This window comes from Poecilia latipinna, unplaced genomic scaffold, assembly GCF_001443285.1.
Source record: "Poecilia latipinna isolate Pla-1442-1.1 unplaced genomic scaffold, P_latipinna-1.0 Scaffold2118, whole genome shotgun sequence".
Taxonomy (NCBI): Eukaryota; Metazoa; Chordata; class Actinopteri; order Cyprinodontiformes; family Poeciliidae; genus Poecilia; species Poecilia latipinna.
Genome location: NW_015114734.1, coordinates 77,257 through 89,601, shown reverse-complemented (window position 1 = coordinate 89,601; position 12,345 = coordinate 77,257). Strand labels below are relative to the sequence as shown.

At 37.6% G+C, this 12,345-nt stretch overlaps 1 protein-coding gene across 14 annotated transcripts in view; it reads left to right on the top strand.

Moving 5' to 3' along the window:
• Nucleotides 1-12,345, top strand: part of LOC106936328 (eukaryotic translation initiation factor 4 gamma 3) — a 62,275-nt gene that overhangs the window by 19,987 nt on the left and 29,943 nt on the right. For 7 of the 14 annotated variants that reach the window (XM_015017240.1, XM_015017234.1, XM_015017242.1 and 4 more), the window contains 4 exons: nt 2,740-2,832; nt 4,907-4,939; nt 9,940-9,960; nt 11,905-12,084. In XM_015017240.1, coding sequence (XP_014872726.1) covers nt 2,740-2,832; nt 4,907-4,939; nt 9,940-9,960; nt 11,905-12,084 — 327 coding nt within the window. The remainder of the gene's footprint in view (nt 1-2,739; nt 2,833-4,906; nt 4,940-9,939; nt 9,961-11,904; nt 12,085-12,345) is intronic. The other 7 variants (XM_015017246.1, XM_015017241.1, XM_015017244.1 and 4 more) reach the window with 3 other exon arrangements.

Below are 12,345 nucleotides of genomic sequence, written 5' to 3'. Positions count from 1 at the left end.
ATTCTGACACATTTGTTCTAAGTAGAGTTTAAGACTACAAAGTGTTTATCGTGTTGTAAATTTTTAACAATTTGTTTATCTTAAATCGGAAAAGCTGAGCGACAATCTAGTCAGATTTCTTTGTAACACCCGAGCTTAAATCACATTTAATAAGTATAGTAGGGAACTCTGAAGCTAGTCAGAAACGCTTTTGTATTTGCACACAATAACTAACAATGTTAGAGAGAACTGCAACTATGAAGACCTCAACAACCTCATACAATCAAGATTTTACTACATGAAGTCTGATATATTACCAGTGTTTTGTTTTTGCTAACTATGGCTTATACCAAATGAAAGTATAAAATTCAGTGCAAGAAAATTCAATTATTATATAAGACCAATAACAGATTAGTTTGATGTAGAGATTTCATACCATGTTATGGTTTATGCTATCATGGGGAAAAGTGCTGGATTAACAGTTGACAGTCATTGATACCCTTCACAAGGAAGGGAAGGCACAAAAGATTATTGCTGAAGAACCCGACTGTTCAGTGTTCTGTATTCAATAGGGCTGGCCAACTCGTCAATAACCATATATATTTTTGCCCGATTGTGCGATAATTTAACTGAACTCTGATCCAGAATCGCACAGCATTCTGGGGAATGTAGGCTGAAGGAAACTTTAGATGCTCAACTTCTCTCAGCAAGCTAAACAATGTTGGTGGCATCATCTAACAAGCTGAGTAACTTGCACAGCAGCAGTTTCAGGTTTTACCACCGTAACTCATAGCTGCTTAAAAGTCAATAATAGCGGCGTAGAGTGAAGGGAGAAAATGAGTACAACGTCCCGAGAGGAAACCGTGCCTAGAACGATAAATGTCGTGTCACCAGTTTGACAGTATTTAAGTTATTTAAAACAAAATCTAATCACTAATTATCAATATCAACCAATATAAAACCCTTATATTGTGATATTTTTTTCCAGCTATATCGCTCAGTCCAACTTGGTAAAAGATTCAAGTTGCTTTAGGTCCAGTGTGCCATTTCCACAGCCTCTGATGATTTAGGGAGCCGTGCCATCTGCTGCTGTTAGTCTCCTGTGTTTTTATCAAGTCCAAAGTCTGCGCAATTGTCTGCCAGGAAGTTTCAGAGCATTTCCTTTACTTCTGCTGACGAGCTTTATAGAGATGCTGGTTTCGTTTCCAGCAGTACTTGGCACTGCTGACAAAGCCAAAAGTTGCATTACTTGGTTTAATGATCCCTGTGCTTGACCTGGCCAACCCAAACACCATAAAGACTCTACAGGGTGTTGTCAAGAGGAAGATGGCGAACCAGAGCCAACAATGTAGATGAGCTGAATCAGCCATTAAACCAGATCTGGGCTTCCTTATCGCTCAACAGAGTTAAAGGTTGATTGCTCCTGTGACATGCTTTGCATTATATAAAGTAAGACAAGAGGATATGTTGCTTTTGTGTCGGTCAACATTTCTGTTTTAAAATTCTCCATGTTTAGATTTGTCATTAGCTGTAAGCCATAATCATTTGAATTAACAGAAATAAATGTTTGTGCTCTATTAGAAATCTTCCGGTAATCCATATAATTTAAAAATAAGAAATAAAATAAATCAAGTGAAAAACTCAAGCGCATCCATCACAAAGCAAACAGCTACTCCAATATTTAAAAAAAAAGCTTGAGATATGTCTTATGTTGCTGCATGTTACAGTTGACGAAGAGTTGTTTGATACATTCAAAAGTCATATACGTTTATACTTGTATTTCTGTGTATGGCATGAGCTTCACTTTTTAGACAGAAGTATTGAGAGTAAACTACCTTTTGATTATAATCTTATTTGTTGATTCTCCTGTGTGTGTGTGTTGCGTGTGTGTGTGTGCGTGTGTGTGTGTACAGTATTGGTTTCATAGATTCTGTGTAGTTTTTGTCAAAACTCCTGTGATTTTTCCAACTAGTTTTCCTTTTGAATGTTATTTTTTGTATGAATTTCCCGGGATTTTCTTTCTGTGTAGCTGAGGCGAGATCAATGAATGCCTAACTGAGACAAGATTGGGCCGTAACTAAATTAAGAGTGACAGAGCATGAATGTGTGGGTTATTAGATAAAATACTCTCTGCTCGCCCCCTCTAGTGAGACATGCATTACCTCCGCTGGGGTAAAACTACCAGCATAAAAAGTCAGTCCATGAATCCCAAAGACATAAACACTGTCAGACAGTGACGTTGTTGCACTGCTGGCACCTGCGTTAACCCTGCAGCTCCCACTTTGCATAAATCCCGACACCGTGACTCAGCGTCTCTGGAAGCGAGTGACTCGACTTGTGAGGAATCCAGTTGTTCCTCTTTACTGTCATAGCCTACTGGCCCACTGCCTCACCCCAAAGCAGCTGATCTCTCTCACCAGCATTCTATAAATAGTCGAGTCAGCCAGAACAAACTACAATTATCATAAGCACAGCGACAGCAGCTTAAAGGATGGCAGATCTGCCTAAGCCCTCCTGTGCCGCATTAGATTGAGTATAAAGCAACACAGGATTGGGAGTCCTTCAGGGTACCAATTATCTTCGCCGAGTACTTAAGCTTCAACTGAAAACCACTTTCTCCCACAAACCTCCACTGCCAGTTGTTGTATTATTCTAATATTTTCTTCCTGTATGGTGTGAAATGTCATGATTGATTTGCTGTACGTTTTCTAGTCTGTATCGAATTCTCACCTGTTTGTGCCTGCTTTCTTCTTTTAACAGTCACCATACAACACTGGGCAAAACGCCGGCTCCACTCCTTTAGTGTATTCTCCCCAAACACAGCCAATGAATGCACAGCCACAGAGTCGCCCGGTGAGTTTCTCTCTGCTTCCACACTTCCAGCTGACTCACCTCAGACACTTTAAGCTCTATTCTGATTCTATTGGAAGTCAGGCATCTGTGAATGGAGGGAATGGGGGTGGTGGGAGAGAAAAAAAAAATAACTTGAGTCTAGAAGCCACTAGGAGATTATTTGTTGTCTGATCGAACTGCCCAGGTACTTAACACAGTTGTAATAATTTAATGAGGCTGTGTTGTTTTTCCTAATGAGCTCCTTGTGGGTGTTCTTATCGCTGATGACACGTAGGAAATGAGTTTATGCTGGTGTCATTTTCTTTATCTTTCATGTTAACCACTATATAACCCCTTTCTGTAATGTTAAGCACACATACATATGCACAGTCTCTGCTGTGCATATTAAAACATTAAATGGATTAAACTATTTGTGTAACGTCAGTGTTTGGATTATGGCAGTTTTTTTTGTTTTTTGTTTTTTTAGATTCATTTTTGACATCTTGATTTAAATTATGGTCAGTGTACTTGAAATACATTTCTACTACAAGCCACATTTCCCCCAGATTAATTTTTTCGCAACTGTCATTTTCCAAGGCCGCTTTGATTTTTCTCTTTTTTTTTTTGTGAGCATTTCTAGTGTGTAATGTAGTGTAAGCTAGGAATTGGCCAATTTCACTATATAGCAACTTTAGACAGACACTTTCTCAAAAGTGCTAAACATGCACCGTCCTGCGCTTAAACTCCTTTAAATGAAATCCCAGAGGCGGTGCTGAGTTTTATCTGGTGTCACTAATCAGAGTGAACATCATACCTGACCTGCTGCTGCCAAATGAATGGCAGCACCAAAGGAGGAGAATTCCTCCAAACGCTTTTCCTTCTTTAAACAAAACAAGTACGTTTAGAAATGCGAAGAGTCCTGAATTGGCCACCAGAGGAGCCTCACCTAGGGCTGTACAATATATTCCAAATCTGTCTTTTATCAATGTGCACAATATCAGCAGTGCAGCAAGACTATTTGGAATGAGATTTTTGTTGGCTGTGATGTTCCAAGTCTGAAAACTTTAGCAACTTGAACTTCATCTTCTATGTCAGATGTGAACACCTACTGCTATGAGCTCATCACAGAAGTAGATGTTGGAAGCATCACAACAACCGATGAGATAGTGAAGCGTGAGCAAATGAGACGTATATGAATGTTGTAACTGATGCCGTTATTGTTGTATTGGACATTAAGGTGACGGTTGAATTATGCTATATTATTCTGTATCCCTGGCGCTACCCACCACTCCTTAATATAACAATTTAATGACGCACTTTCTGACACATGACGCATGAGTATTAGCATGTCTGTTGACAATACAGGGTTGCAAACAAAACAGGTAATACGGCTAAATAAATAACCCAAGTCTACTTAAAAAAATAAAATAAAATCTTCACACCCCTTTATAGTGTTTAAGAATTTTTTTTCCCCTTTTTATTTCAAATATTAATATTGAACTAATATTTTCTCTCAATATTTAAGATGTCATTTGGATTGAGCCTTGAAATAAATCCATGTCCAAAATTATGTGGGATCAGAACTGCTGGAACTCTGTTAAATATTTATAACAAACTGATTTTAAAATCTTCCTCCTGCGTACATGAAACACGCTCACTGATTTTTCTTTCTTTCACTCCTCTTCTACGGATCTTCTCATCAAAATTTAAGATAACTTTAAATGTATTATTAGTGGGCTGTCCAATATATTAGAGACATTAAATTAAAACGATCAAGGCATACGTGTTTATCTGATTGAAATTTTCTGTAAGCATCATTACAATATAAAACCTTGATGTTTTGTTTACATATTATCATGCCTCCTGAATCTATATCAATGAATTCAGTAGATTTTGTATTACTGAAGTCGTGTCATATATCTTGTGCCATGTGTCTTTAAAGCTTTGCTCTGTGGTATTGTTATTGTATTTTCAAGCCTCTGCCTCCATCGCTCATCCTAAACCGTATCTGTGTCTCTCTTCTGCTCTCTATTCTCCCCGCTTTGCCATCACTGCTTCACTCTCCTTGCTGGACCTCTCCTCCCTCCCCCACCAGTTTGCTACGGGCCCTCGACCAACCCACCATCAGGTAATTTGCCCCTGCTGAACGCCCCTCCTGCATCCCTCTTTTGCATCATCATCATCAAAGTAGTGTGTTGGTCCCTGCTGGCAAAAGAGCTTTTTGTGGAGGGTCTGCTTGTCTGCTTAAAAAACACAGATTTAAAATGTTTTAAGTACCTTGGAACCCGATAAAAGGGTGTTCCAGTGAGTTATGACTGTGTTTGGGTGTTTTTTGTTGTGTTTTTTTTTAATTTACATCTAGACTGACTTTAGTTCTGTCCATCTCTTCATATAATCTGTACCTGGCTTGAACTCCCTTAAATAAGTTGTTTTTGTTGGTTTTGTGCTCTTAGAACTCAATAGTACTGGAACGAGTTATCATTTTGGGATTTCAGTCTAGTATTCTGCTTGGATCCCTTAACGAATTATTCAAGATTAAGATCAGTTTTAGAGGTAATTGTATTCCAGAAGCCTGTTGCCAAATTACTGGACTGATTTATACTCAAAATGTTGTTTCTATACATGCTCAGGTATTTTGTATTAAAAAGACTTGTATGGTTTATGTAAAAACTACTGATTTCAACTTTAATGTCCAAAGTTATGTGCAAATTCTGATGCCTGATTTCTGTGCAGTAGCTGTTCTAGTTATGTCTGCGGTCAACCTCATTAGAAGAATATCTTGGCAAAGATTCCACCTGATTTAAAATGATGATATTATTTCAAGCAGATGACTGAAATGTGTGCCCTTGTTGGAATGTTTGACAGAGTGAAAACTTTAACAGCTGTGGATTCCAGAATTAGCAGGATAAACTAGGGCAGTTACTAGTGGTTACTAGTTATTAATTACCCTGTCAATTATTGTGATGATTATTTGGATAAAAAGATTGGCACATTCTGCAGATTTTTTTTAGTTAAGCCTTTTGTATACAATATTTGAAATGGATTCATTAAAGGCCCTGTATAAATTAAGTAGTACTTATGTGAAAGGTCTCTACATTGCAAAGATATAGAAGAATCAAACGGTCACCTTAAGGCGAAAGAAAATTGCTCAGGACGTTTAGGAACAACCCAATAACCTAGAAAAGCTGGAGCTTGACTTTAACGAGATCTTTTAGAACACCAGTGTCACAGATTAATGTTGTTTGACCTCAATGTGGTCAAACAACCAGATAGAATCGCACCAGTTATTGTTGGGTACAGGAGGCAAATATTAGTGTGGGAGTTTGCATATAGTTAAATTTCATCCTATATGCACCTTTTAAATAAATATTCTGTAATTATTCTACTCTTAAAAATGTATTATTCAAATAAATCTTCAAAAAGGCCTAAAATAACATTTATGGCAATTCTGAATTTATCAATCAATTACATTTTATTTGTATCGCACCTTCCAGCAATAAGGCATTAAATTGCATTTTGCACATCAGATTATTGATCAATGTTTCATGATTAGGTTTCAGAAACAACTCTAAACAGCTGAGTTTTTATTCTCCATTTAAAGGAAGTCCGTGTTGCAGCTCTTTTGCAGTTTTCTGGAAGTTTGTTCCAGATTTCTGGTGCATAGAAGCTGAATGCTGCTTCTCCGTGTTTGGAGACTTTACTGCACAGTGAACAGCAGACTCACTCTGTTCTCTCAAGCAGAGTAATTTTGTCAGTTCACTAAATTCAGAAGCAGATTAATTTAAGGTGTGAACCTGTAAAATATCTTTTACTTTCATAAAATTCAGACATAATGTTGTAAGATTCTGTTAAACCCGTGTAACGATAATCTGACCCCACACCTGAACATAGACATGAGAGCTGTGTTAGTTCAGTGGTTGCATTGAGAAAATCTGGTGCAGTCTTCATGAGACTTTCATCTTATTAGTATGCAAACATTAAGAGTGCTGTTTATTGGCATTTTGACCATTTGATTTCTTTAAAGCTACAAATAAGAAAAAAAAATTAGACACCAAACAATGGCAAATTACATAATCGCATCTCACTAGTTTTAGAAGAATTAACTCCTATTGACAGTTATTTTTTTTAATTTGTGATAATATAAAGTCCCTGCTGGTCAGATGGGAAGTATTTTGGAGCATATCTATGAATGATGGTGTTTACCTGCCTCAGTGCAGGTCTGTTTTCCTGACCGACACTTTAGGAAGTCCAGAAACTGGACAGCTGACACATGCAGAACCAACATCTGTGGATTTTGAAGGGCAAATTGATGTTAGTGTCTGGCAGGTCAGTGTTTATGGTGTTTGTGCGTTACCTGGAGGACGGAAAGAGTCTTAAACCTGTCTTGGTGTTGACATTTATTTCATGTGGCTTTGAGTTTGCTTTGTGTGTGTTGATTCACACAGCAGCTTGCCATGAGACTGATGTGTTCATTCATTGTGCTCTGAACGAAAGGCCGCGGTGTAACTCACTCGGTAACATCCTCACCTTCTGGATGCTTCTCTTTGGACACATTTTAAGCAGACTATTAATAGTATGGTGTCAAAGCGTAACGGGTGTGTTCGTTGGCGATAGTGTGTGTGTGTACACACACTGGAGTGCATGCTCTGGCTGTCACAAACTGGCTCTGAGATTTCTTGTGCCACCACGGAAGTGGAATTGGAAAGCAGATGAAGCTGAATAGTGGCTCTTTATGCTCACAGAGAAAACGGCTATTGTTCTCCTGAAACACTCTCGATGCACAGAAAAGGAAGCTTTAATATGAGAAAATTGATTTGGCCAAAATACTCTATTTGAACTTTTATGGATTTGAACGTCTGTGTCGGTTTCTTTGAGGAAGAAGATTTAAGTCAGAAGTTATTTCAACACAAAAAAACAAACAACCTCTGTTTTTCAGTAAGTGGTTTTATTATTAGTATTTCTTCTATAAAAGGTTCTTCTTTGTTGGTTATGCTTTCAGTATTTTTCTTTGAAGTAGCAACACCACAGGCCACAATAACAAGTGCTTGCTATGATTTCCAATCATTTAGGAAACATTTGACTCAAGAGTTGGCTTGTATACCTCTAAGGCTGGCTAAAACAGATTTGCACCTTATTGACATGCAGCTCACAGTTTTATTTAAACATCTTTGCTCAACTCAGCTGCAACCTTCCTGTGCTGGGACACGCCATTAGACACCAGACATTGTGTTGTCTAAATGAAGCTTTGCAGAGTCGAGTAGACATCATCAGGTGGATGTTTTTAGCAATAGGTGAGGAATAAATAATGATGTGGAGTTTTGCACTCTGTCTCGACTATTAAAATGCTAGACTTGTGGAGGCACGTGTAAGCCTTTGTGGATTGATATCAACAGAAGAAGTTTAGTTGAGTCAACAAATGTGCTGCAGATGGGCTATAAGTCGTTGTTGGAGTAAAGTTTGCAAAAATGTCAGTTTAAGAAAAGATGAAATGCAGTAGGAGAGTGTGATTTCAGAAAAGAAAAGTATTTCTGAAACGCTAAGTGGCTTTTCAAAGAGTGAGGACAAAAACAAAAAATGTATATATGTGTTTTTTATTTAACATATTGGTATCAGTCCCATAACACAAATGGCAACAAAATGGAAATAAATATCTGCTATTGATTGGCCCACTTTTACTTATTGGACCAATATGTTAAAAAATGACTGACAATGGCTGATGCTGATGAATTACTAGAGATGTGTAATGGTTATTGCCCTTAATGATAATGTATTGGATGTTGATATTTACCCAAAATGTGCTCATTGGTGCATCTCTGGTGTAAGTACATAACGATTTATCCATTTGTGGAGAAGTATTCATCTGCAGTCGGCATTCTTAGGCTCCACTGTTCTCAAGCCCCAACACTTTCCCATAATTGTTCATAGATTGACTTTCATGCCCTGAAGGCTAACCTCAACTCTAACTTTGACCTCTAACACCAAGCTTAAGCACAAACTACACCAACAGGTTGTTAAATTATACGTTTGCCAGTCTATTTGCAATCGTGAACCAGAAATCAACTTGAACAGGTTTACACTTGTGCATGCCCCAAATAAATAAGTCATGCACAAACTGGGAAAAGCGTTCCTTGGCTGCGAGACCGTAGTGGTGTTGAGTCCTAAATGGGTCTGTGGTTCAGCAGTAAACATGTTCTGAACAGGTTACATCATGAAAGAGTTCACAGCAAGCACTCTGAGAATTTAGCCAGCTGCAAGGGTAGAAAGTTAGAATCTAATCTTTTTTTGCTCTTTTCGTTTTTTTTTTTTTTTTTTAAGAGGCTGACCTAAAGAGTGGTTGCTTAAATCTGTTGTATTTAATTAGTTTTTAATTAAAAATGGGGAAATTGAAGTCCACTAATGCTTCCATTTCAATTGTAAATAAATTAAAGAGGGCCACTAAAAGGACAATGTTTCCGGCTTTTATAGAAGATATTGAAACTCTGCAAGATCAACATCAATGTCTGTCAAGTTACAAGCTCAGAATTGAGACTTTTGCTCAAGGATTAAGGAGTACCACACTCCTTCAAGGATCAAATCAGGACAAATTAATTTTTATGGCAGTTTGGGACATAAAAAAAACAGACAACAGTTTGGTTGAAAGAGACACTTTCCATCTATAAAACAGCTTACATGTAAAGACTGTTGAATCAAACCGGATGTTGCATTTTTAAGATGACTTTTGTTGTGAATTGTTGCTGCATGAATAAGATGAAAGTGAGGCAATATCCATAAATGAGGTAGTCTGGCGGTGCAGAAGTTTTTTAGTCTATAAGCTACCAGGTGAGTCACCGCTGTTGATTTTTTTTATATGTTGAGTAAGGAGATTTCTCACCTGTGACAATCTCCATGGCTTAATATGATTCTGTGAAAAAGTTGGGGTTGTCAAACCTGCATTGTTGTGTCCTCGGGTAGCTAAACCTCATATTTCCTCTGTCATTGAATGCTGGTCAAAGTGGCTAATGAATGATGATGGATTTGTGTGTCAAGTTGGAAGAAGATGCTCAGCTTTCTGTTTGTGTGTGGATGTTTAAATCTCACCAGTTTATCCTCCCACTGGCTTCTCTTTCTTTACTGCTTTCAAACCCCAAGGGAGGATTCAGGCCCATCCAGGTAACACTAACATCCCTCTGTGTCGAGTCTCTGCAGAGATGCATGGCATGAAGAGGATCATCCTGAAATGATCCTGTCCCTCCTAACTTTTAATCCCGTGCACCTCCCCTACCCCTCCTCCATCTTTACCACAGTAAACAGAGTACGGAGGCTTGTTATTATCGTTTTATTCTCTAATGTCATTTAGAGTGCCGCTAGGGGACTCTTTTGACACTTTTGAGTTTGTCAAATTGGCTCCATTCATTACTCATCTTTAATGAGCTTGCACAGTGAAATGAATTGCATGCCTAATAATGAGAGATGCGGCATATTCCCTTCGTAAGCGTTTTCTTTGTTTTTGTTTTCTTCCTGTCAAAATATTTTCAGTGACGTTTCTGAATTGTGTCGTATTGAGCAAGTTTAAGTGGTTTCTGTGTTGCATAAAGATCTATTTTAGTTTCTCCTTTTGTTTTGAGCCAGTGTTATAAAGTTGTTTTTGTCTTTTCACTATTTGTTGCTTAGCCAACAGTTTTCCCGAGAATTTCACTGAGAATGTCTTTAGGTGACTGTTAATGAACAGTTTTCTGTTCATTTCCCACATTTCCCCCACAACTATTTACAATAAAACCACTCAGGCTGATACATTATGTGAAAGGTGATTTCCCTCTTGGGTAATTCTAGACAGTTTTACAGCCTTGTTTATCCCTGTGTCCGACACTTGTGGGATATTTGAACTTGGTCAAATATCCCAAGTTTGGCCTAGCGGCCTTTTTTTTTTTTTTTTTTTTTTTCCTTTTTTTTCCCTTTTTTCACAGAATTACCTGATTTTAAGCACTTCATTGTGACGTGTTTTACAGAAGTCACTGTTGCTGCATTTGCAGTCATTTCTGGTTTAGCACATCTGAGACAAACTGATAAATGACAAAGAAAGTTTTAAAGATTTCTAAAAATGTAATTTCGGTGGCAATGCCTGTGCAGAGAAATTGGTACTTGTGGTTTGCATAGAGAATATAAGTTTTGGCATAGATGTTGATTTATAGATTTTTATTTTTTTATTATTATTATTTATTTATAACTGAAATTCAGAATATGTTTAACCAATTACATAATTGGTGCACAGAGTTTCCTTCAAAAAACCTGCTAAGCCCAGTGGTAGGGATGCTAGGGCAGTCATCCATTGGCCCACCATGTTTTTGAGATAAAAATATTTAAAATTGACTGGAAATTTGAAAATATCACTAGGTAATTATGTGTTACTGGAAGACATTAACAATACCTAAACAGCAACTATGAAGTCTCAGAGGCAAACATTAAAAAAAACCTAAATAAATAAACAAACAATGCTTAGCCTGGTGGGGGGCAAGTAAAGCCTGGTGGCCCGCCAGGGTCACCTGGTGCATGTTGTCTTAAGTGCACATGTATGTTTGATTTGGTTTGAGTAAAAAAAAAAAAAAGGTGCCAATGGAATCAAATATCTGTATTTGTCCCATCCTTTTTGACTGGTAGCCATTTTGAAACTGTGTGCTTTTCATTTATTTGATTGTGCTTTGATTGATTAAACTGTTAACATGAGCACTTCAAGATTTCAGTAGCAACTTGCGGATTTTCTTTTCTTATCTTCGGTTTAAAATTTTTTTTGGTTTTTTTTTTTTTTTTTTTTTTTGGGGTCTCTTGCTTTACAGAATACTTTTTGATCTCAAGTTTCTAAAAACAATTATTTACCAATAAAACATATTCAGTGTTTTTATTTAGGAGCTCAAAGATTAATGCCAGCATGCATGTTTCTAAGTATTATTCTGCATTTCATTCATCAGAATAACTGATTTTAATGCTGAAAATCCAAGAGACATTTTTGAGCTGCCTAAAATAAAAGATCCTGTTCGAGGAAAATATCTGGATGCCTGAAAAAAAAAATGTCAGTAACATGTCTTGGTTTTTTTTTTGTCTTTCTTATATTACCCTCAGTTTTTTCAAAGGACTCAGATGCAGACTGCGAGGGCCTCGATGCCGACAAACTCACCCTCCATTCGCCCGGGTTCGCAGGCTCCAGCGGCGGCTGTCTACCCCACCAATCAGCCCATCATGATGACCATGGCCCCAATGCCTTTTCCATCCCCACAGGCTCCACAGTACTACATCCCACAGGTGGAACGCAAACCTCCAAAAAACTAGTTTTCCTGTTTAGTTCGACTTAAAAGTGAATCAGGCAGAATGTTTTCAACAGTTCTTGCTAGACTGCTCAGCCTTATTTATGTTGCTTTTATTTTCTTAATCTTAACAAAAGTAATTACAATTTTAATTCAGATTGATTCATTAATACTATACTAATACTAATACTATAAAAAAAAAAAATTCCCCTCTCACCCTCCATGGGTGGTCTCTTTCATCCTCTGAGCTCGGGTCCTC